General features: G+C 38.3%; 1 protein-coding gene across 1 annotated transcript in view; it reads left to right on the forward strand.

The window, feature by feature from the left end:
- Positions 1-21,440, forward strand: part of CSTPP1 (centriolar satellite-associated tubulin polyglutamylase complex regulator 1) — an 85,365-nt gene that overhangs the window by 10,898 nt on the left and 53,027 nt on the right. Inside the window, exons 2-3 of the mRNA XM_062575894.1 lie at positions 203-305; positions 17,897-18,027. Of these exons, the coding sequence (XP_062431878.1) occupies positions 203-305; positions 17,897-18,027 (234 nt within the window). The remainder of the gene's footprint in view (positions 1-202; positions 306-17,896; positions 18,028-21,440) is intronic.

Below are 21,440 nucleotides of genomic sequence, written 5' to 3' on the forward strand. Positions count from 1 at the left end.
CTATGTAGCTGGGATAGAGCAAGAATTAACTCAGGAGTTTTACTATCTATATCTGGGATAATAAAACCTCTACTCTTTGACTGAAAGAGCAAATGCTGCTTGACTTGTTGTGTAAAGGCATGCTCAAATAGCCTGGCCTGGCTGTGGGCTTTGCAGGCCCCTTGTATTCTAACTTCTGTCTCTTGCTGTCTTTTGTTTGCAGCTCAAAGACATGTCCTCACGTACATGGAGGATGCAGTGAGCCAGCTGCTGGAGAACAGAGAAGATATTAGTCAGTATGGCATTGCCAGGTTCTTCACTGAATAGTAAGTACATTAGGACACTGTCAATAGGGCCAGCGTGAGGGAGGTTTTTGGATACAGGCAGGGTACATGGAGAATGGAGCTGGACACATGCTGATTTTGTTGTGAATGCTGGATTTCACTAGGTTAGCCAAGGGCTGCCTGGGTATGTTTCGGAAATGTGGATGGGTTTCTTACAGTTCAGTTCCTCTCCTGTTACAAACACTCATGTGAAGCAGTCACTTTGGGCAACAGAACTTTCAAAAAGCATAGGGAAGACCAAATTCTGCTCAGTTTAATCAGGCTGTTAGCCAGCATCAAAAGTCGGCACTACATTTGGCTTCAGCAGCACGCTTTTTTCCTTATTCTGAGTATGAATTTGAAGTTTTGTCTCCTTCTATGCTTATTATTCTATTTAATGCTTTAATATGACTCCTCTTTCTCTCTTATAACCTGCATGTGTTCTTCAATAATACACTTATCAATGACTAGCACAGATAACTTCTTCCTAATAATTTGGAAAGATGTTTGAGGGAAGAACTCTGTACCAGTCTTCAGTGTTGTTGATGTTGACTCAGCTGGTTGCTTCATGTTTTACTGACTTATTGTCTTGCACAATGTTTAGAACTCTTCCAGGCAACTACATTAAAAGTCTATCGGTAATGAGTGTGCTTGCAGTGGGTATATGTTTCAGTATTTTTTGATGCCCATCTGAAAATCTTTGCATTCCTTCTTTCTTTCCTGGTAACTTCTCCTAAGGTAAATCAATGTTCAGAGAATTTCACAACAACCTCTGTGCTACAGCAGAGGAAGAGGATCTTGAAATATGGGATTACCTTTCTTCTTCAGCTGACTAGGGAAGAGGGTTTTTTTTTGTTGTTGTTGTTTTTGTTTTTTTTTTCTTTTCTTCCTCTTAACTGTCTATCTAATCTCCAAATGAGATCCAACTTGTTAATTTGAGAGACAGCTGACTGGACAATTTGCATCATATTTTCGTGCCCCATGCACATTTTAAACTAGTAGACAACTGAGGTTTTCACTGCTAAATGAGAAGCTAAAGTAAATACTATAGTAAGACTGAGTGTGGATTCTTTAAGGAAATTTGTTTTGTGACAAGATAACAAGCTAGTCAAGATCAATGTCGTTTTGACCGTGCTGGACAGAGGAGATAAGGTATGGGCCATCTTGCTACACCTGTTCATGTAACGGATCTTTTAAGTAGATGACATCGTAAGAGGAAAGGATGGCAGTACTTCTTTTTTGCTCTCAACAAGTAAAGGTACTTTTAACTTCCACTTGGAGTGAATCATCCGCATTACAAAATCTGGAAGATTCAGGCAGTGGCTCACTGAATAAAAACAGTTTTACAAGAAGAATTGAACAGCATATCAAGGTTGTTTTGTTTTACTATTAATTTTTTTTCTGTAGCTCAATGTAACCAGAATGAATATTCACTTTAAAAGACCTCATAAATCTATTTTAGAAGGCAGCAATATTTGGTAGTGCAGGAATTTTATAAGAGGATTTAATTTCTTCTCTATTTGTAAGGTAGTTCAAACTCAAAGTGCATTCTCTCTCTGTAGACACCTGAAGAAAAAAAAAAAAAACATTGTATCAGGAATGAAACATTGATTATACAAATCAATGAGCAGTATACTTCCATGTTCTGTACAAGTTGTGGTGGTGGTAGTCACTGCTGATTGAGAGTTGTGGAGAATTAATCACTGACTGTTGGCACTGGGGTCAAATAAAGGTACAGCCGGTGCACTTGATGTAATTGGGAATCATGATATTCCATCTGATGTAGGTGGCTTTCCATGGAAAGTAATTCTAAAATTAATCAACTGAAAAATCCTCAGTTAACTAGAGCTCAAGAAAGATAAAGAGGGTGACTATAATGACCTCCATCCACCCACCAGATTTGCTTGCCAGAACTGAAGGCAAAGTAGCTCTGAAATACCCAGTTAAAATTGTCATTCAGGCATCTCTCCAGATCAGATTCGGTTTGCACCTGCTTTCAAGCTAATACCTCAGGGCCTTTTCTAAACTGATCATACATACTTTAAAAATTAAATGGTGAACAAAGGAAGTCTTCCACACTTTTTGAAACTGCTGACAATACTTCTCTACAGTATTTCTTCATCATGACCTGACGATCACCCTCTTTTCTCCTTCTATTTCTCTTCTGTCTTTGACAGAATAAATAATTCCTAATCATTATAACAAAAAAGTCAATATTTATTATTATAAATATGAGATCACCATAAAACACTGCTCACTTCATTGCACTTAGACACTGGTGATCATGTTTTTCCTAGTTATTTCCAAATGAAGATGTGAATTTCCATAGTAGCATTGCATTCATAATGACTGCTCCATGGAGCTTCTGATTTCTTGAAAGACAGGAAAATACTCAGTGTCTGTCTTCTCTGTAACTATGCAGAACTTGTCACCACTCTTTTTTTCCCCCTTTTTCTTTTTCCCTTTTTGTTTTTGGTGTGGTATGGCTGGGTTTTGGCAGATCAAACAGTGTCCATGTACCAAAGCACAGATAGACTTAGTAATTTTGAGAGCTGTGAAACTCTTAACGTATGAAATGTGGGAGTCTCTCTTCAAAGTGGAGAATAAATGATCAGAAATTTGGATGTAGATATAATCATAACAGGAAGTTTCCTGTTATGAAAATGCCATCTCTTCTGGCTCCTAGACTTATCTGTGAGCTCTCACTGCCCTGTGGAATTCTATTCATCCTCCCAGCTGTCAGCATTTGCTCAGGCTGTGTTGGAGGCTATACTTGTGCTCTGCCAAGCAAATCAGCTTGATCTTGATTTTTAGTTTTAATCTCAGTATCTTGGAATTCAAAGATAACTTGTGAGATTCCAAAAGGATTGTGTGTATTCTCCTAGTATTTTCCTTGTTGCAGGTTATTCTAGGTGAGAGGATTGGCATGTGCTCATTTTGAAGTATGCTGGACTGATTTAAGATGAAGGAACTTGGTATTAGGGTGTCCTGTTTTTCACATTGTGCTTTCTCTACTTGTGTTCACTTAGAGAATTAGAGACCAAGCTCAGGGTTTAAAAAGCTGTCAGGTGGGCCCAAACAAGTGATCTTTTTTTTAAAAAAAAGATGTACATGGGATAAGACACTGATTTCTGTAACTTTACAGAAAAGAATCAAGTTACTGTGTCAAGATATTCTCCACACACTTTTCAGGGTATGCTTTTTGGTAGAGCGGTATTCTGTGGACGAGTCCTGAACTCATCAGTGAAGAGCAGTTGTATTCTTTCCATCAACGATCACAATGTCCCACCTTACCGTAAGTCACTTCACATCCTTATGACAGATGTAGTGACTATTTTATGGATAGTTATTATTAAGAAAATAAACAGTTTATGTTGGGTTTGATCTTTATTTTAGTAAGATATCAAAGTTGGAACTATATGATCGTGTGGCTGTGTACAGATCAAGCAGTAAGTGTTTTGTAGGCAGTGTCTGGCTTCTAGTTTGACAAATTAAATTGGGTTTGTATTCCACTGTCATCCACAACGTAGTGCTGGAATTGCTGATTGTAGAAGGCTAAGCTTCATCTCTACAGCTCTCTTTCCAGAATATTTTGTAGTCTTTGAGAATACTTTTTCTCCCTCTTTATTCCATTGTTAATTTTTCCCATGTGGGAAAGCAGATGTCCACATCTGCTTTCAATCTTGAGAGTTCGTTGAGGCTCCCCTCATCTGACTCACTCCTGACTCTTACAGGAATAGGGCTCAGTCACCCTTCTGCCAATTAATCCACATCTTTTAGCTGAAAGAGTAAAATTATGCCTCTCTTAGGACTAGTCTTGATTTTACAGATTTGCTGAAATGCTACTGGTATTTGTTCATTATAAATCCCAGAAACCTCTGAACTGCTTTGGAGTCTCCATGAAATGCAGAGTCTTTCTTGAAAGCCTCCATATAATTACAGACTAATGCTGCTTTACTTCTTCCAGCCTGACTTCTGTGCCAGTACATCTTAAAGGGACATGTTCCTCCTATATATTATTTATCATCCTGTTTTCTTGATCTTTCCTGCACTGAAGAAAAACAGGGCCCCCATGCTAATGCATCTGATCACACAGAGGGAAAGTGCATAGTATCCTACTTTGTATTTTCTGGGATCTTAAAGGGAGGCTGTGTGTTTATTTCACTTCAGCTAGAAGAAGCAGCAAAACTATTTTTTTTTTTTTGATCAAGACACTTCCTATTAGTAATTTCTGCTTTTCTTCTGTGCTAATCCTTTGCTTGAAACTTTCTCTCCCAGCTAGCAGGTGAACACTCTATTCTGTTCAAGAGTCTCTGAAAGGCTCAGAGGTATTAACCAGTGATGGCTTACTTTTGACAGGGAACTCTTCTCTCTATCACTTTTAAAGTCTGTTTGATAAAGGAAGTACAAGTGAACTGGAGACACAGAAGAAAGGATTTTCTTGTATGGTCTTTTCTCAAGACACTTGGTTTTTCTTCATTTCTGATGAAATGTCTTGCTGTCCACTTGCCAGCTGGAGCATGATTGAGAAAGACTTGCCTCCTGCTGTTAGCTTGCAGAGGCATTGCTACTTCCACTGGGCTCTGCAAATTGATGTTTGTGATTCTCCTTTTTTGTAAAGGATGTTTCAGCTGGATTTAACTTGAGGTGCCTCTGCTGGATCTTGTGTGCACTGATGTGTTGTCTGATGGCAGTCTTGATAATACTTAGCAAAAGGTGTCTGTGATGTGTGTGTTTGTTTTGGGGCAGGGGGCTGGATGCTGCTTTTAGTCTGTTATGTGGTTGGCAGAGACTTTCAGGAGCATAGGGCAGCACATGGAAATTCCAAGTCTGCTCTGCAGTACAGCACTGTTTTGCACAAAGGAGTATTTTCTTTGTTCTAAGTAACAAGACTGACAGTGCTCTATAGATACTATAATGGTAAGAAATATTAACTTACGGTACAAGAAGTCATTCGTTTTCTCCTACTCCCTGGATTAGCTGGAACAATTTGTTCAACTCAGTCCTTAGGGACAAAAATAATATCCCAACATCCTAGATGCACTATAATACTTGAAAGGGAAAAGCACATATGAATCAAATGACCTGCAAACAAGAGTAAAGATGTACACTACAGAAGGGTTTCCTAAAGGTTTTTTTTGCAGGATAGAGATAGTCATCTCAATTGCCTAATTAATCTTCCTGTCTTGTTGATCTGTTACACCTTCTTTAGGTCTTTCACTGTTTTCCTTCTTCTCATGTCAAACTGAAACTCTTTATCTTCTCTTCTAAATTCCTCACAGTTCTGCCTTACTGTACCTTTCTGCTGCTTTCTTTAGTACTTTTCTCTCGGTTTCCTTTGGCAATAGTGGTGATACCAGCTATGTTAACAGAAAAAACTTTCAGCTTGTTTACATGACATTACCTAAAAAATCTGTAGAGAAAACAGTATCTTCCTCTTTAAGATTGTCTTTAAGACTGCTCCTTTTTTTTTACTGCCTCCTTTTTTATTTTCCTCGTCTTTCTATATATGTAGACCTTATCATCGTCTTGCTGTCATCTGTGCTGCATCTTTCACCTTTGCAGAATTACTTGTTCTATCTTGTTTGCAAGGATAGTGTAAGGTCTTCAAGGCAGATTAAACTGTTTTGAATGTACTTTACAGCATCTAGCACTGTAGAACATTGTATCTGTGCTTGGTACAATTGCAGCATAAACAGCAAAAATAGTGAGAGGGTGCTTAGGGCTTTGACTGGCCCTACCAGATTCTCTTTCTGAGAGATGAAACCTGACAGTGGCATCATTTGAATTTCTCAGTAAGACTGGATTAGAAAAAAACAAGAACAAAAAAAAACTTATTCTTTTTTTTTTTGGGGGGGGGAAGGGGGAATGCAGGTATCTCTGAGAAGGAAAAAAAATCAAATTCTTAGAGCAAATGTTCATATATTCACTAATATAATCTTCTGAGTGATTGCAAAGCCAGTATTCCCTGTGTTCCTCAGAAACTCCCGAGACTCCTGCATCTCTTCTGCTCTGGTGAAGAAATGACAAAGTTATCACACTCAATGCAAGACTGCAATAAGCCATATGACAGGTGTGAAGTTGCTGCTGTCAATGACATAGCTGTGAAAAAGCCCTTTTGGCTGAAAATCTCAGTTGGGATAATGTGCTGCTGATTCTTGACAGGCTCTTACTTGGGATTCCCTGCTCCCTAGGGCACTGCATTAAGAGTGCCGTCTGCCTCTCCTTCACTCTTCAGTTATCAGTGGAAAGAGAATGAATATATGCACTGAGACACAGCATTCACGCCACGATCTCTGAGGAGTAGAAGATTTTGCAGCTAATATATGAGAGACACATTTCCAAAGTCTGTTTCCACAGAACAGATGGATTTTTCAGTACTGCATTTGGTGAGAAATCTTTCTGGGGAACCTATTAATAGTTGCATATTTCTACCCTTACAAATATGTGGGTAATAGAGGCAAAGCCTTTCTCTTAAAGTCGATTATTACCTTCCAGTCTTGCCTCTGCAGAGATTTTTAAGAATGGAGAAAATCCCTTTTCCTTGTAATTATAACTCTAACACATATTAGAAATGGGTTTTCAATAAACTCTGCCTACTGTATGTGGGCTGTACATTTGGTATGAAGATCTGTGGAAGATTTGGGGATCTGGATAACTTGGTTCACTTTGTGATTAAAATTATGTGAATTTTATCCAGAGCCTATAGATCTGCTATCTAAACTGAGATGCTTTTGTTATAGAATTGCTTGACAGCAAAAACAGCATTGCTATCTTCATCTGACAGACAGAGTATATGAATTCCTGATTTTCCCAGAGTTGTTTCGTTGTAACAAATATTGCAACAAGTCCTAGCCTGACAAATATGCTGATCAGGATGACTGCTGTTGAGTAAACAGCTGGAAAAAATGCATATATTAATGGGAATAACACAGTGATTCCCATTGTAGATTGTACATGTTGCTGATACTTTGAATAACATTTCTTTCCTACATATTCAAGAATCTCACAGGTGAGTGCACTCTTGCGTGAATCCAAACCCTCAGAATGAAATGCATGGTAAAAAGAAAAAATAAAAAAGATATTTAATAAGCAGAATAAACTCATCAAGTTTTTAGCTGAAGGAGAGCATTTGCAGTAGAACTGAACATGGAAGAAAGCATTTACCGTTGATGCTGCATGCTCTAATATGCTCCACTCAGAAAACTTAAAATATCATTTTGGTGAGAGAAAAATCTGGACAACTTGTTATAACATATGAATGTTTGCACTTGATATCAGCACTTTATGAGAACAGTTGTCTGTGGATAACTCTTCAATTCCAGGTACACTGACTTAAGCTACACTATCTCCTTGTTATTTGAAGACAGGCAATCACAACTGTTATGTGCAGCGTAGTCATACTATGATGTTTCTAACACACATTTGCTCATGTGCCAGTGCAGTCCTCCTGCTTCTTTCCTATTCCTTCACATCATAGAAATTAAATGTTTGTGGTCTGTGTCAGAATAAGTGCAAACAGAAATGAACTGACTACCTTATAGGAAATCTTGTAAGCGGGAATACAGATATATCCAACTATGTACAACATTGAATGTTGAAAGGCAACACATCTGCCCTGAAGTTGAGTTTCCCTTAATGGTTGTTAAAGTCAGTTGCATATAGACAGTGTTGATAGCTAATAAAACTGCAAAACAGATGTTTGAAATGTTCCAAGGACTAGAAACCTGGCAAATGGTATAAGTGTTTTGACTATATGTATCTCAGTTAAGAGTATTTGTGCTGTTTCTGTGGGCTGGAGTTGAATGTACTATCCCCTCACTAGGTTTGCTTTGTAACTATAGTGTAACTCTAGATATGCTTCCAATTTTTTATTGCTTTCCCTCATAGTTGTTAAAGTGTTACTAGTAGAAACTTGGATATGTATACATGATCTCAGGTGGGAGTTAAAACAGACTTTTGAGACGTTCTTATTTCAAGAATAAATTAACATCTTTGAAATGTATCTGTATAATTTAGGGAGAGGGAAAAGGACAAAATCTTACAGTTTGTTGAAAATTGATTACAATTAGAGAAGTAATTTTTCTTGGTATGTGCTATCTGTGATACAGTTTTTTTGCTCTGTAGTCCACCCTCGCTGTCTGCCTTTGGCAGTACAACAGAACAAATATGCAAGTCATTGCCTTTCCTAAAAACATCTTTAAGGAGCCTCTTATATGTATGCTTTTTGTGGTTATTTTACAATAACTTACTTCACCAGCTGGGTATTTCATAGATGACCATCGTGTCTCCTATGGGATGCTGCAGGGTCTTTTGTTTCATTTTATCCTCTCCAACTGTCTTACCGGCTTTTAGTATCTGTGGTATTTGGCAGTTACTTCCCTTTTCGTCATCACAAATCTCTGCTGTGCTGGAGTTTGTAGTGTTGCAGAAGTGAAAGGGTCTCAAGTCAGAACTGGTGAACTGTGGCTGTCTTACATTGTCCCTCTTCCACTGAGGGGAGATCTGGAGTAGAGCTTGCCATAATGCAAAACAAAGGTGTTTGATGCTTATATCACTGTTTGACAAGCATCCTTCCCCATCATTCTGGAAAAGCACTTATCTGGGCTTGCTGAGTCACTCTATGTTGGAATGCATAGGTAAAAATCAAAAAAGTAAATAGTGACATACCCATAACAGCTGTAGCTGCACTATTTATGGTCTTTTGCCTGAAATCTGTGACATGTATATAAAACAGAAATATCTTTTCATGCTTGGTCACATACTATAATGATTTGATTTCGTGCAGCTTCTATATATATTCTGAAGACAACTGTTTTAGTAATGTGAAGTAGCACCCTGAATTTGGTAAAAATACACTGGCAAATAACAACAGGAAAAAACATAGTCATGTAGGAGACTTGATAGGCACTGGCATTCTTTTCTTATTGTATATTTTTAAAAGAATTTAAAAGCATAGTTTTACCCTTTTTTAGAAGAGAAATTTTTGGAATATACTATTTTCTCTCTAATACAGTTATCAGTGTCTCCAGCTATAAGAGAACTGCTGTTGAATACATGATAGCTTCAGCATTTCGCTACACCTTTCTTTGTATCATTAACTTATTAACTCCTTTGATTTATTGCTAGTTTTAATGAAGTATTTGGGGTGCTATAGAGACCTGAGTCTAGTTTATTGTATGCATACAGCAGATCAATTTTAGGAGAGTGCTTGGCTTTTTTTTTTTTTCTATTTATTTGAACTAATAAGATTGTATATTAGATTGTAATAACAGTGTATGTTTGAGAAACAGTTCACTTTTCCCAGAATGATCTTTAAGAAAAGATGGAACAGCATTGAGGTTTCATTGGTTTTGTGGTGTTGGAAAGAGTTCTGTATTCGTTCTTTGACTGTAAAATATTGTGGTGTCACAGCAAATCTTGAGGAGCGTTTCTAATTACCTCGCTAAGAATACATGCATTCCGATGTGGACATAGCCAAAAAATGTAGAATTACTCCTAAACTTGGATATACAAAGCTGTAAAAATCAGCAAATGCCTGCAGCAATGGGATGTGATTAGATCCCATGTGGGATCTCTTATCCTTTATGGGATAAAATCCCCAAACTGTCTCTGCATCCCCATGAATAGTCAATGACTGAAATGTCCTGTCTTTCTGGCTTGCCTGAAAATGAGATCTTTTAATTTAATTTCTTTGGCTTTACGTCTCCCTCCCATACCCCAGTTTCTAGGAACTAGATAGCCTCCGAAGAACCTATGCTATGTAGTATTGAAACCATACTGATTACAGAATATATTGGCCTCAGAGTCCTGCAATAATCTTATGTCTTCCAAAATTAATCCTATTTCGTATCTTCAAATTAATTGGACAAATTGTACCTGGCCAACAATAGTATCACCAAGCAGTTGTGGTGGCCATAAAGTGGTTTAAGTAAGTAATCTCTAAATGCAGAGTTAGCACTAACCTCAAATGATGAAGCTTCGTTTTTATTAAGGAATTTTGGCAGTGTTCCCTTGTTACCACGATGGAAATACTGAAAGCTGCTCAATCTTTGATGTGCTACAGTTCTTGGTAGGGTAACTGAACAGGTGAGAAAATACTGGCTGTACTTTTTGTTTGTTTGTTTTCTTGTGAAATTCTCCCCTGTAAGCAAAGATCAAGAAGAGCACACAGAGGAGCTAGATGCATGGCAGAACCATTCAGTATTGAATCCTTGAATCCTTTTGGAGTGGTCATTAACTAATATTTCAGTAGTGCTTGGATCCTCAGAGTCATTATGTGATTGTACTACTGCCTTTTAAACTAAATAAGAAGCAGCTAATTTATAAACCAGGGGACTGTCTTACAGTAAGAGGTATTGGCAACTGCATTCAAGATGGAGTACCCAGGGCCTTGCAAAATGTTATACGCTGCCCTCACCTTTCTGAGAAGGCAGCTTGCCTCTATTCAGCATTACACTTTGATTCCAACAGTAAAAGATGGGTAAGTGAAGTTTTTTTGTCATTTTCAGATTAAAGCTCCTCTTTCAATGGACATTGACATTTTGGTGTCAGGCAATGCAATTCTGTAGCTACTTCCAGAGTTGTTGGAGAAGACCAGAGAAAAGCCAAATGCTACTTTGTTGCTTGTATTTTTAATAGTGTATTTCTCCCCGCTCTCCCACCACCTCTCCAGGGTTCACAGTACAGTTTCTTTAGTATCTTGCAGCTGGTGAGTGAATTCCACATTGTGACAGGGAGAGCAAAAAAATCTCCATTCGTTAATAAAGAAAGGCAAAGAATGGAGATCATGGCAATGTGTTAATGGTGCTTGTTAAGGACTTGAATGTCCAATGCCCTCAGCATACTGAAGGTTATAGAGCTGCACAATAAGGGAATTTCCTTCTTCTTCCCCAATGTCCAGTTGTACCGATAGTTTGAACAAATACTAAATACTTTACTGAAGAATTAGCAGTTTCCTTTATATGTAGCATAATGACAGATTTGTATTAGGTTTGGAAAAAAATATATAAGGGTTTGTGAGGGAGGCTGGGAAGCAACTTGCAGTGATCTCCATATACGCAGTTACAGTTATCTTCCTGCAGCCATCTCTGTGGCGAGCCATTCACTGTGATGTTTGGGTTTTGTTTTGTTTTTAAACTAAGAACTAAATCTCTGTTAATATCAGCAAGACCTTTCTAGACTCACTGAAACACCATGTAGTCTGACGGAGCACCTGACCAGACTGAAAGAGCTAGTCCTTGGTGATTGATGCTTATCTCGGAAGGCCTCTTTACTTTTCCCTTAAGCACCTTTGAGGGTTTCTGCACGGCTATTTGCCATCTTCTATTGTACACCCTTCCCATCTTCCTGAATACTAGATTTCCCAGCCCATAACTCTAAGAAGCTGCTTTATTTCAGAGTAGAAAGAGACTCAATATGTGGCCTATTATATCCATATCAGCTTGCTTACTCTTTTCAAACAGCTATTGTGTTTTAATAGGGCCCTGCCTGGCAGGGGGAGTCCTTAATTCCTGCTATATAAGAATGGCCAGCTTGAGTTACAGCAAATGGCAGTATGCTGTTCTGATCAAAAGGCCTCTGTTTTTAGAGGTTTTTCCCCTCCCCCCTCCTTTTTTTTTAATCCTAGGCTAATAATTCAACACAGTAAGGTCATTTTAGCCTTTGATTTGAAAGCTCAAGGTGTTAAATTACTGACCTAGCATAGGAAAAATCAAGGGAGGGGAACTCTCAGAAAGATAAAGGGATTCAGGGTAATAAAGAGCGAGCACAGCAACTCTTTTAATCCTTTCCTTCTCCAGAGTTCGTAGCCTGGCCTCAGAGGGTTTGACTTGCTACAAAGCAACAGAAGGAAGCGGGTTCAGTGCCTTCTCTGAGCTGTGTCACAGGTGCTGTTGTTCATTTCCTTTCAAACAGTGCTTGGGATAATCTCTCCACCACCTGTATTAACTCTGCCATGAATACAGAGGTTCCTGAGCCTACACCAAGAAGCCTGCAAATAAATCATGAGCATTTGTGTCACTCCTTTCCCTCTTTCCCACACCCTTCAGCTGAAATAATCTTGAGTGGGTGAGACAGACAGACTCTCTTAAAAATCCAGTCCCTATCTTTGTAGTATTATATCATCCAGTCTTGGTAAAATGTTAAGAGTGTTAATGATTTCCTATCTGCCCAGTTGTTAAAAAGGGATTTCTGCTTAAAGCCAGTCATCAGGAATTACTTTCAGCATCTGTTTCATCTTAACACTGCTAACACTTTTCAGTGGAAGCACCTAAAAAGCACTGTTAATTTCATTAGAAGAAAATGTTTTTCCTGAGGCTGACTTTTTTGTCCCCAAAGTTAATAGTAGTGGAATTTTAAAAAACATTTGATAGTTCAGTTTTGTTTTCTTTCAGTTTTTGAGGAGTGCTGATGTTCCCACAGCTGCCTTCCGAGAGTGCTAACTAAGGAAACAGTCCAACAGTTGGTCTGAATATTGCAGGTAGTCTAGTATACTTTTACAAATAGATGAAGAGTAGTGACCTTAAATTAAACTACACTCTTGTGGCAGTGACTTATTCATCATGGAAAGAAATGAAACTGGGATTTTTTTTTTCTCAATGGGGCATACAGTTTTAACAGTATTCTCTCTCCGTCTTATCCTGCTGTTGCAAGCAAAGTAAACCTTGCTGTGCTATTTTAGCACATACATAGCCTTAGGGTAAGTATGATTGTTCTCTGGAGAATGCTTTGTGTGTGGATGAGTTATTTAGCAACAGAAATTGCCTGAGTTTTAAAGCCTTTTGAATTCTAGTATTTTCTATTGCTAGAGCAAGTTCTTTGTTATCCATTGCACTGTAGCTGCTATGGTAGTATAGTCACTAATCCTAATACTCCTGATTATCCCCACTTACCATGCTTTGGTTCACATCATGAAGCAGTCTTGGAGCTCGGGACTTGCGTCCCTTTCAGAGGAAACTAAACTGGAAGATGTGTTCCAACTGCAAATGAGCATTCAATCCATGGGACCAGAATAGAGCGTATCCCAAGTATGTTTCAGGAAGAAACAAATCCATGTAGTGTGAACATCAGGTCCTCAGCCCTGTTTCTCTCTACAGATGTTTCAGTCAGTCTAGAGATAGCTTCTGATGGCAACTTTGTGCTTGAGACTACCTTATTTTCACTTAAGACACACAGTTGTGTTTTAATGACTTAGACTCCTGTGCAACTGAGTGTAAAAGTAGTCAGTGATGTAAACTTTCAGAGAAGTGAGTTTTTCTTCATCATACTCTCAGTGAAAATGAATGCAATATGCTATAAATTAAGGAATTACAGTCTCTGTTCCTTGCTTTCTGTTTAGTAGAGGAGGGGTCCTGTGAACTCATTCAGCTGTTAGCAGGTGCCACCTTTGGTTACCAATGCAAGGGGGCCAGCAGGGTCCTGGCAAGCTCCTTTATCCTTCGCGAGGACATGGGGTTCTCTCTGCACTGTGCACTGTGCGTGTTTGGCTATGCCTGAGTTCAGCAGGCAGAGGCTAACTACTGTAGTGGGTTTCTGTTGGGATGTTACCATAGCATCCTGAGACTTTTACAATCTATTTAGAAGTCCAAAGGTTTGAAAAGAGTGCTTGAAGGTTTCTGAACTCTGGCAAGTTGCCGAAACGTAATTACACAAAAGACAAAGCCTTACTTGAAAGCAACTCTGTTCAGAGAAGCAGCACCTGAGTGCTGGAGTTCCCAGCATAGCGAGTTCTGAGAGCTGGGGCTGTTTTATCACAGTCTTCTTCCAAACCTTGTTTCTTCCTTCAGTGTGCACTTGCCATCCTACAGATGTAGAGTGTACTGCAAGATGCATCTTTCTCAGCAGTGGCATCTTAAGAGATCTTTTTTTCCGTGGCTTGGCTGCTATAGGATACTTAAAGAAAAGGAGTGAAAAAGTATACATCTTGGAAATCCCTACTGCAAAGGTCTCTCTAGATCTTCTAGTTGAGCAAGAGCTTTGATTTTTTTTTTCCCCTCTCCTTTGTCTGGTGGGAAAAGCTGTTTTACTAATGGAGTGTCCAGCTGTGTAACAGTTCTTGCATGAAATGTTTTTGCAGTGAACTAATGAACATTCAGTTAAATTTCTAATCTCAGTTTCAGCAAGGCAAATAAAATCATGTCACCAGTAACTTTTGTTAATGTGCTAATTTGCTTACTCTACTTATTGGTAATGTAGAGGACCAAGATAACCTTTAGTTGTTGTTAGGTCTGCAGTTGAAGGCTTTGAAAGCTGTGAAATTGTTATAAGCCTTCTTCCAGAAGGATCCTGCAAATAACTACACCAAACACCTAAAAGGGGAGAAGTAGGAATAAAACAAATAAGTAAAAAATTCTTATTTTCCCAACTTTTGCCTCCAGGTTCACAACCACCCTTCTAAGTGCTGGAGGATAAAATCAGAGCTTGTTGAGATACCCTAGGTTGTTCATAAGTCTGTTTCCTCCTGAAAATGTGCTGATAACCACCTAGCTTTTCTGAAGATGTGAGTTGTCCAGTGAGAAGGGGGCACATGGAAGGAAGGCTGAACAGTTCTAAGGGAAGAATTTTAGCAGCTGTTAAACTTATTGAGAATGTTTGAGCTAAGTTTGTTGCCTTGCTGTTGATATCTTGGTTACTTAAGCCAAGTCCTCTGGGACTGCAGCTTGTTTTATTTCTGTATTCAAGGGACACCGGAAGAAACATCCGCTCACAAGTATATAAAATCATAACTAATGTGTTGGTCATGTTGGAAAAACTGCAACAGTTTTTGGTTGTTACAATTCCTTTTTTTTTTTTTTTTTTTTTTTTCCCAAAAGGTTTGCCTGCAGGCAATTGTTCCTGCTTGCCACATCAACAATAACTTTTCATGTCTGGGCCATTGTTAAGGAAAAAGTGGCCAAGATTTTTGCTGCCATCTACCCATTATAAGAAAGTTTCAAAATGTATAGTGAGATATAACTGTTCTTGTCTCTAGTAGTGATCTTTACACTGCCTGAGGATAGATCTGTTGATTTGTTGGTAGGTTGCTGGACAGATCCATCATGCACTGGAAGAAATGGCTGTTTCTTCTGAGCTGTGCATTCACAACTGAAAAAAAAATGAATTTATAAAGTAGAATCTCTGAAAAGTGGCGTCTTAACAAGGTTCTGTCTGCTGTGGTTGCAGGATTGAGCTTTTGGAGCAAAATTTGCATTGCAGAGTTAAACAAAATCTTATTGCAAGGATTAGGAATAAAATAAATGTTATACATCTTTTACTCAACTAGCTGACGGCACTTGGCTGTCAGTACATCCAGGTGTGCTGATGTTCTTTTAACTGAGTAAGCAACAACAAATGATATCATACCCTTCTGCCTGCTGGGTTTAGAGCCATCACACGCTGCAAATGCAAGTGGCTTGAGTTCTCACTTATTAGGGCTAAAGGGTAATATAGTTGGGCTGTCTGCTGTGAGTTAATAGTATGTTATATTCATGTCTGGACCTTTCCATTATAGTTGTGCCAGGATCTGCTTCAGACTTCGTGTATACTCTAGTTGTTCTGAACAGTATAACTTGGTGCATTTAGTTGTATCATTTTGCAACTAGCTCTCCCCATTTCTTTCTCAGATTGAAACTTCCATGAGTTTTCTTTCTTATTCCCTCTGGGCTCTATACAACTGTTCCTCTTCCTAAACATCTCCCTTGATATGTGACATTTTCCTAAAAGCCGCCGCCTTCTTCTTCTGTACTGTTTTTCTTCATTCATATCTCTCTTTCTTCCATCAGTTTCCATCAGCAAAACAATGAGAACAGGAAAAGAAGAACGTGTTGCAGGCTATGGTTTGGGATGAGAAGATCTGAAATGCCATTTCCAGCTTTGTCATAGCTGTCTAGTGAGTGCTTATGCAAGCCACTGTCTCTCACCTTGTAATACAGTTCCCTCTAAGCAGTGAGCTGCAGCACTTTGTGATGAATACTCTTCATTTACAACCATAATCATGGAAGCCCTTTCCTCTAATTTTGGCACATTTTGGTCAGGCACATGATTTATTTTTTAAAAAAAATATCTTGGGACAATGGCTATGTCTTGCTCTGGTTTGTACCGTACTGATGCATGTATAAGGCTTCAAAAATATGAAATAATATATTCATCCATAATGTTCACAGAAAGAGTATTCCTAATTCCAAGACTCAAAAATCACAAGTATGACTCAATGGGACCATATGTAATTCTGTTACTTGAGTTGCATTTTCTTCTGATTGGGAGGGCTAGAAATGGTGTTCTGCATTTTAACTCTCAGCACATGAAAAAAAAAATCCATCTATTTTCAAGTCTCACAGCCAAGGCATTAAGAAAAAGAAGCAAATATTGAGACTTATCTGAAAAATTTAACTTTCTTTTTATTTTCATTTATTTATATTTGCAAGTGTTGCATGGCTTAATCTTGTTTAACTCTGGTGTGATCCTCTCAAATGATACCCTTTACTATCATGTGAAGGATAAAAAAGTGATTTAAACTAGTTATAAATCAGGAGATGATTTTAAAATTGCATACCGAGAAGGATCCCAATTGCAACTGGATTTTGTCTGCTGTGGTGGTGCTACCTATGGAGAGGGTCTGCTGTGATAAAAGATAAACTTGGATCTTTTCATTAACTGTCTGCTATGGGAGAGAGTTAAGCTGCTATCCCAAGTGAATCTCTTTAATGATCTCTCTGGAGTGTTTAAAAGCTTTGTCCCACTTGCAAGATGCAGAGTGAAATGCACAAAATCCAGCTTTGAGGCAATCTTGTCATTGTACCTTTGGTATAAAATGTTTGTATTTGCATTTCTATTGTTCTTGCATGTTGAGCTTGTCTGTGCCCAAAGGAAAGCTTCTTACACTTCAGAGACCTATTTTTTTTTAAGTGAAAATAAATGTTTACTATAACAATGAGCATTAGCCTAAAGTGCTGAGAATGTGAATATGAGAAAATTGTACTAAAATACAAGAATGGGAAAATTAAATTGGCTACCCATCATAATGGTCAGCTTTTATTGTTAAGGTGGAACACAGAAATATTACCTTTTCAGCGCTAGAGCAAGTGTCATTTAGTGAAGTGTCAATCTGCTTTTCTTGAAAACTAAAATAGATTTTATACATCCAAAACAGTCCATTTTCAATAACCTAGTAATGAAAATCTTGAAACTTCTGTTAAGGAGGACTTTGTTGTTGTGGCTTCAGGGAAAACTGTGGTGAGAATAGCAATGAAATCCAAAATGCACTAAAAAAAAGGACATCTTCTGGTCAGATAAACAAGTCAACTCTTGACCAGTCATTTGCCAATGGATTGGTCTCAAAACTTTTAGTGATTCTTGGACACCCCTTGCTGGGATCCTTCAGAATGAATTGGACTTTTACAAACCCCTAATTCCTGTAATTATGTTCCAATGGGTGGTTTTTGCAAATAGGCTTCTCTCTAGAGAACAGATGAATATAAGCTGTAATAAAGTTTAGAGATTTGGTTTCACAAAATGTTACTGCCAGTGGTTTTTCTTGCAACCATTCCAGCTGGCCCTCGAACACTGACATTGGTTCAGCTTTCTAACATTCTTTTCTTTTGACTTTATCTCCACAGTTTTAACAGTGTTCGTCAAGGAACGCACATTTTGTTCCGTGAATTCAGCTTTGTCCAAGCTACCCCTCATAACAGGGCATCTTTTCTTCGTACCTTTTGGAGATGTTTCCGAACAGTGGGGAAAAATGGAGGTGAGTTTTCCAGAATCTGTTGCTGTCATGTTGCCTTGGCACCAAAATTGTTAGCTAGCCTATAAATGCAGTACAAACACTGACATTGCACACCGCCTTCTAATGTGCTATTGTTATTAATAGGGAGACACCATCACAGGAGCTTACAGAATATCTGAAAATGCTCACAGCATAAACTGGCATAGGAGCATCTTGTTGTCAATGCTACTTCCAGTACAGAAAGCATGTCAGGAAGCTACAGTTCAAAGAGCATATTTGTGGGCCTGTACATGGGGACGAAAAGGAAAAAAAAAACATGCTGGAAGGTCAGCAGATGAGATTAATCCCCTCTAGGTCTGCTACCCCCAGAATTTGGGACATGAAGTATGATGGGAACAGGTGCTAAGAACATAGGGCAGCTGAGGTACCAAGTGCTTTGGCTGGGAGCTGTGGAGGAGGTAAAGCATGTAGTGGTGTTTGGCTGCAGGGTGATGGATCCTGGCAACCCAGCTGTGCCAGAGCTAGTCCTGGCATATCTCCTAGATGACATTGCAGGATTCTAATGGCCATGGAAGGAAGAACATTTAAAACTGTGTGGCCTCTTCCCCAACCCCACCCACAAGGAAAAGGCTCCTATGTCAAAGAAGAAAAAACTTGTTTAGCGCAGTACCATTCTGTTTAGCTATTCTTATGCTGCAATCTAACACTGCATGCTAGGTATTGGATAACCAGCCAGAACTCAAAATAAACTCATGTAACTAACTACATGAAACAAAAATTATATTTTGTTTTAGTTTTTATTTAGTATTCATTCTAAGTAAATATATTGGATGTTGCTATACAAATGTGAGTTTTAAAGTGTTTTTTATTTGACTGTGAGCCTCATTGTTCCAAGCTATTCAGTCTCATGTTTTGTTGCAGGGAAAGTTATAACCTTTCTTTAAATACAGATAAATCGTGGCCTTCTGGCCAAGCTTTGCAGACTTCTGCTCATGACGAACAGAATTTCCAAAACTGTGAATAGGGCGATGACTTTTTTGACGTTTTCTGTGCTTGCATTATTTTAGATTCTTGGAAATTAGAGCATCCTAGTTAAGCATGACAAAATCTATAACTTGCTACTGAAGTGACTGGATATGTTCTCTGCAAAATCTTATTGTCAGTAAGAGGTACATTATGTTCTAAATCACTTATTGATTCAGGGCTAATATTTTTGAAACCTCAGGTAGACTGTATTGTACTAATCTAACCAGCATGCAGTGAAGACATGATTTGAGGTGAGATCATAGGAAAGATATCATGTGGCTTCCTAGAACATATTTCTTTGTGACAGTTCAGAAACAACACTGTGAAGTTATCCACCAAAACTACAGCTGTCACTGGTGAATTATGTTGACAAAATTGAGAAGTACTCACTGCTGCACTTTCAATGTAAATTCTCATTGGGCTTTGTCTTCTCCTATCTAGCATCTCACTTCAGACCTGGATTTGTCACAAAGAGCCAAGAAGTTTTGGCTACATAATATCTTTCTTCTCTTTTGTTTTTAATGGTTTTGTATGCATATGGAAAAGGTCATGGAAGAAAATACCAAGGTATTTTGAAGGACAAAGAGGAGCATAGGAACAAATGCTCATGTGGATGTTGCTATACTCCTGTTGTGTCCTTAAAATAATTCAGGAGACATTTTTCTGACGTTAAAGTCCCTGTCTATGCACTTCTTAGTCTGAGCAAATATAACTATTTACCTGTGTATTTATAAATTATTTTAATATAATTTCTTTTTACATTAAGTAGAAATGGAAACCCATCACTTTAGAGAACTTGCTGTCAACATTTTCAGCCACTTCGTCCTATTTCTCTTGTTCTCTGGCAGAATCAAAGAATGATTGGGGTTGGAAGGAACCCCTGGAGATCATCCAATGCTTCTGGTCAAGCAGGGTTAGCTAGAGCAGGTAGCCCAGGACTGTGTCCAGTTGGATTTTGGATATCTCCAAGGATGGAGTCTTTACAACCTCTCTGGGTAACCTGTTTCAGTGTTCAGCCACCCTCACAGTAAAGTGTTTTCTTGTTTTTAAGTGGAAAGTTCAAGTGGAAAATGACATGCTAGAACCTTAGTTTATATATTTCAATTTTATTTGCTATGGAATTCTTGTCCCTGGTATCACATAATGAGCAATAAGTTCCTGCTGGAACTTTTCCTCTACGTTTGGAACTCAGAACATTCAGCGATCTTTGAAGCACTAAACTCAATATAGCAAGAAGAAACTGCTACCAAACCTGTGCAACACAGTGGGTGAAAGATGATCGTTTACAACTCTTGGAAACAGGCTAGACCTATGTTACTTGTCTTGAAACACATTGCTTTCGGATGAACATGGAAAGGACTCAAGCATTACAACAAATGGCAGCAACCAGAAGCAAGATTATTGGTGATCTGAATTACAGAATGAGTGTTCTGATGATAGGAAAACTTAAACAATGTATGAAAACAAAACAAACCAAACAAACAAACAAAAAACAGTTTTTGAAACAAAATACAGTTGTACACGCATGCATAGAATCCTAACTACTTAGAGTCAGTTGCTATGGCATTTCATTTTATGACAATACAATTTTGGTAATTTAAACATTGCACGCAAGAGATGCGTTAGAGTCCTGTAGGAAATTCTAATTATGGTTATCCTATACCTTACAGTGGATTGTATGACAAAGAACCTGCTGGTTCTGGAATTAGAAGCAGTATGGCTCCAGTTAACATTGATACATTGGTTTTGAGACCTTAGGTCTCTGCATTTGGTGCATTATGTCATGTAAATGGAGAATTGTTCATGAAACTCACATTTTATTTCAACAGAATTTCTATGCAGAAAAGGAGGAAAATATACCTAGTTTATACCAAGATTCTGCTCTTCTGGTGCAGTTTTCTCTCCAGGTTTTTCTCTGGGCAGGGATTACTCTGTGCTCAAGCCATTTTTCACCTTCCTTCATCAAAAGTATTACGTTCACTGACTTATTCTATGTCCCCCATGCTGTTATCTGTGTTTCTGTGCTTTTTTTTTTAATTGCTTTGCAAGAAAAGTGTTTGTTACCCTCTCATTTCCTCTGTTTCATTCCAGATTTGAATTTTTGTCTTAATAATGAGTGCTGACTGTTTCTGAGCTTTCTTAGCTCCCTCCATATGTGGAGAGTATCCCTGACAAATTGTATACATGCCAGCTCTGTGAAGATATAGATCACATAATAAATGAGTACTTACATCAAAACTTGCACCTTGGATGGGCAACGCAAGGGAGAATAAGATTAAATATGTAAGACAATGCAGTTCTTAAGCTTATGCAACTCAAAAATAACCCTTTCCACTTTTGAGTATTTATTTAGGGGTTTAGAAAAGTAGCCTGTATCTCTACTAACTCACAAGTGATTGAATGGATTG

Source organism: Rhea pennata, chromosome 5, assembly GCF_028389875.1.
Source record: "Rhea pennata isolate bPtePen1 chromosome 5, bPtePen1.pri, whole genome shotgun sequence".
NCBI lineage: Eukaryota > Metazoa > Chordata > Aves > Rheiformes > Rheidae > Rhea > Rhea pennata.